Consider the following 3995-nt stretch of genomic DNA (forward strand, 5'->3'; position numbering starts at 1 on the left):
GGGGTGATATGATAGCCATGTTCAAATATATAAAAGGATGTCACATAGAGGAGGGAGAAAGGTTGTTTTCTGCTGCTCCAGAGAAGCGGACACGGAGCAATGGATCCAAACTACAAGAAAAAAGATTCCACCTAAACATTAGGAAGAACTTCCTGACAGTAAGAGCTGTTCGACAGTGGAATTTGCTGCCAAGGAGTGTGGTGGAGTCTCCTTCTTTGGAGGTCTTTAAGCAGAGGCTTGACAACCATATGTCAGGAGTGCTCTGATGGTGTTTCTTGCTTGGCAGGGGGTTGGACTCGATGGCCCTTGTGGTCTCTTCCAACTCTATGATTCTATGGCCCTGCCCAGCACTCAACTTCTTTTCTCTCTTTTCCCGCAGGAACTGAAGCTGCACTTCTGGCTCTTGCTGGGGTCTCCTGATGGAAGCCCCCAATCCTGGAACCCTCCTCCAGCTGCTCAGTGTAAGTGTCCCGATGGCCCATATGCGCTCCCCCCAACTTGCTCGGGGCTGAGGCCCTTGAGCCTGCTCTGCTGCTTTGGCCCCAACTGGCCCCAACTGAGATGCTCTTTCCTCCCGCAGGACCTCCAAGGATACGCCCTTGGGGAAACTGAGGAGGCTCAGGAGCTAGAAGCCAGCAGCATTTCTCTGCTGCTGGCCGTGGCGCGGAGATTCCCCCAACTCAGAGTAAGTACCTCGCCTTCTCTTCATTTCTGCGGTTGCTTCCATCCGCCCAAGAGCACACCCTGTTGAGATTTTTATTCCACCTTAAGGAGCAGACATGTGGAACTGTTGCGTGTCACATGTCTGTTTACATTCCAGCACAGCTTGCTGGGAACTTCCGTTGTGTATAGCTTTAGTTTTTCCCGTTCTCTCTGAGAAGACAACGAGACAGAGATGACATGTTTCTTTGCCCTGATTTATGATTAATAAATCTGTAATTGTAGTATGCTTTCACAAGCCTCAAGCTTATTCTGTGTGCACAAAACAAAATAAAAAAATTCCTTCCAGTAGCACCTTAAAGACCAACTAAGTTAGTTCTTGGTAAGAGCTTTCGTGTGCATGCACACTTCTTCAGATACGATATATATACGATATACGATGGTATCGTGTGCATGCACACGAAAGCTCATACCAAGGACTAACTTAGTTGGTCTTTAAGGTGCTACTGGAAGGAATTTTTTTATTTTGTTTTGACTATGGCAGACCAACACGGCTACCTATCTGTATCTGTGTGCACAGTTTGATCTGCTGATAGTGTGCCCTGGCTTTGAAGCCCGGGTCTCTGATTTACGTAGGAGCAGAGGCCTATGGGTCTTTGCAGCGGGACTACTGGAATGAGACGGCCCAGCTGGGTCTGGCCAGCTGGCCTCCCGGCCCTCTGCATGGTCGACACCCCGCCCAGCGACTTTTAACGTAGACGATGTGCCCTGTGTCCCTGGGGGCCAGGATGAGGCCAGAGGCTTTTCCTGCCCCTGCTGCCCTTCCACCTCTGCCCAGGAGGCTGCAGGGCCCGGGAAGGTCCTCTGGGACAAGGGATTGAGCCCAAGGCAGAGAGAGGCCCGTGGTTCTTGGTTTGGGGCTGCTTCTGTGCTCTCTTGAACCCATTCAGGGTGGATTTTGTAGTATCACCTGACCCGGATTTTTCTTTGCAGATGACAGTAATTCAGTCAGGCCTCACATGCTTCCAGAGGAGACCCAAAGCAGGTAAGCCCCACACCTTGGAAACAGCGAACTCCCTTGTCCCTTGTTTGCTTTAAGGTCCTTGCCTCCCAGGTTCACCTGCTGGGAGTCCTGCAGGACCTGCTCCCCTGACTGGCAGGCCTTTCCGACCTGGCCTGGGAGGGCAGCGCCCAGACTGACTCTCATTTTCATTCTCTTCCATCCAGATGACATCATCATTGAAGACTTGTAGTCAGTGCAGACCTCGGGCTCCGCTGGACACCAGAGAGAGGCTACTGGGTAAGGAGGATAGTGTTTTTTCTCCGTTTGGTCTCATTTGGTTGGTTTTCAAACCAATCTCTGGGTTCTTTCCATCTTTTTTGGGGGGGACGGGACTGTTGCGGCCAAGGGTCCAGAGGAGGGGAGATGTATTTTTGCACAAGTAACATATGAAATGGGCACAAAGGTCACAATGCACTCTGCAGGTAAGGCTTTCTCAAAGACCCACCTGTTGTTAGAGATGCTTCACCTGTGAGAGAAGCTGGCACTCCTGGCATCCTACTTACCTTTTTTTCTCTTGCAGGTGACAGAGTGATGCCGGCAAGACCTCCTGATCTGCCTTTCCATGGGGGCAATGTTGATATTTTCACTCCCTCCCATTGCGAGAATCTCCTGAAATGATGTTTTCAGAAAGGAGGGGGCAGAAACTGCTCTTCGCTTCTTCCGCTCCTGTCTGACTCTGGATGCTGTCTGAGTCTTATCTATATGGTGATTAGATAGCTGAGTGAGAGCTGGGCTGGATGGACCAAGGGCCTGATTCTGCATAAGGCAGCTTCCAGTGTTCCTATGGGTAACTTTAGCTCGTACCTGTCAAGCGAGCCCAAGTAGTTCCGTGTCCTGATTTTCACTGTATCAAATTACTGCTTTTTAGCTGGCGAAGAAGTACTTTTGACAACCGATACTTCTGTGAACGAGCTGGTTGTATCATCGGTATTTTAGCTGTTAAACCACAAACCATATTCTCTCTCTCCTCCAGTTAATGTGCTAATGTGGTAGCAGGGTGAGAGCGGCTGGGCAGGGTCTTTGAGGGGCAGATGTTTCCGAAAAGTCGAAACAATGGCCATCTTTCTAAAAGGGCTTATGCAGGAAAAGGGATGCAAGACTTGAAAGCACAGAAGAACGCAGAGGCCTGTTGCAGATGGCAACATACACGGCAGCTGTAAACACACCAGAATGGATGCTGCCTCCTTTCCCTGTGGTTTTGGAATGCTCCAAATTTGCAACGGAAGCAGCTGCTGCTTCACTTTTTCTCCAGGGAACATCCATCTGCCTCTCTTAGGCTCTCTCTAAGGTTACCAGATTTTTTTCAATGAATCTGGGGACACTTTTCAACTTCAGTCGCATTCAGTGGATTTTGTCAGGGGACTGGTTTGTAAATCCGGGGACTGTCCCTGGGAAACGGGGACGTCTGGCAACCTTACTCTAGTGGATCACCTGGATCACCACAATCTACATGTGCAATGAATGAGAGGTGCCGAACAGACTCCTAATGGAACAGAGGCGTGGGAAAATCAGGCTTGCGGCAGGGAGCTGAAAGTGGCCCTCCAAGCCTTCTTGTCTGGCCCTCAGAAATCTCCCCAGGCCTCACCCTTCTCTGGTTCTGGTTCGCACCTCGGTAGGTGTTTCTTCCTGGCTGGAATGGACCCCTGAATTCTTGGGATAACCTCTTGCTTGCCTGATGGAAGCCCAAGAGCAGGGGTCAGCAACCTTTTTCAGCCGTAGGCCGGTCCACCGTCCCTCAGACCATCTGGTGGGCCAGACTATTTTTTTTTGGGGGGGGATGAACGAATTCCTAAGACCCACAAATAACCCAGAGATGCATTTTAAATAAAAGCACACATTCTATTCATATAAAAACACGCAGATTCCTGGAGCGTCCGTGGGCTGGATTTAGAAGGCAATTGGGCCGGATCCGGCCCCTGGGCCTTAGGTTGCCTACCTATGCTGTAGTGTGCTTGTGTCGAAACTAACACGCTGTAGAAAAGTAAAATTTGCATCTGGTGCTTGGCTCACTTTTGCCACTGGCCCTGCACACCCACAGTATATGGCCCCCAGAAAGTTGCCCAGGAGGAAATGCCCCTTGCCTCTGTAATAAAACAAGGGGAACTTGTAGGATTGAGGTTTGATGGAAACTTAGATCTCAATGTGGGACTTTTTGAGCCTCGGACAAGAGCACCTCTGTCAATTTCACTGTGTTAAAACGCTCCCAGCCGGCAGGATAAAAACAGATGGAGGAAAAACTGGAGGTTTCAGAGCTAAGTTGTGCACAGAAGCC

At 50.1% G+C, this 3995-nt stretch overlaps 1 protein-coding gene across 2 annotated transcripts; it reads left to right on the forward strand.

Moving 5' to 3' along the window:
* The first annotated feature begins 342 nt into the window (after positions 1-342).
* On the forward strand, positions 343-3402 carry LOC307218010 (uncharacterized protein). Of its 2 annotated transcripts, XM_079980163.1 has the most exons (4): positions 343-461; positions 581-685; positions 1888-1960; positions 2244-3402. In XM_079980163.1, the coding sequence occupies exons 1-4, from the start codon at positions 420-422 to the stop codon at positions 2339-2341; spliced, it is 318 nt and encodes a 105-aa protein (XP_079836289.1). In that variant the 5' UTR covers positions 343-419; the 3' UTR covers positions 2342-3402. The 2 variants fall into 2 exon arrangements, 1 of the variants encoding a protein (XP_079836289.1); XR_013839657.1 differs by lacking the exons at positions 343-461; positions 581-685 and adding an exon at positions 1299-1705.
* The last annotated feature ends 593 nt before the right edge of the window (positions 3403-3995 follow it).

Source organism: Podarcis cretensis (assembly GCF_951804945.1).
Source record: "Podarcis cretensis genome assembly, chromosome: 6".
NCBI classification, from domain to species: domain Eukaryota; kingdom Metazoa; phylum Chordata; class Lepidosauria; order Squamata; family Lacertidae; genus Podarcis; species Podarcis cretensis.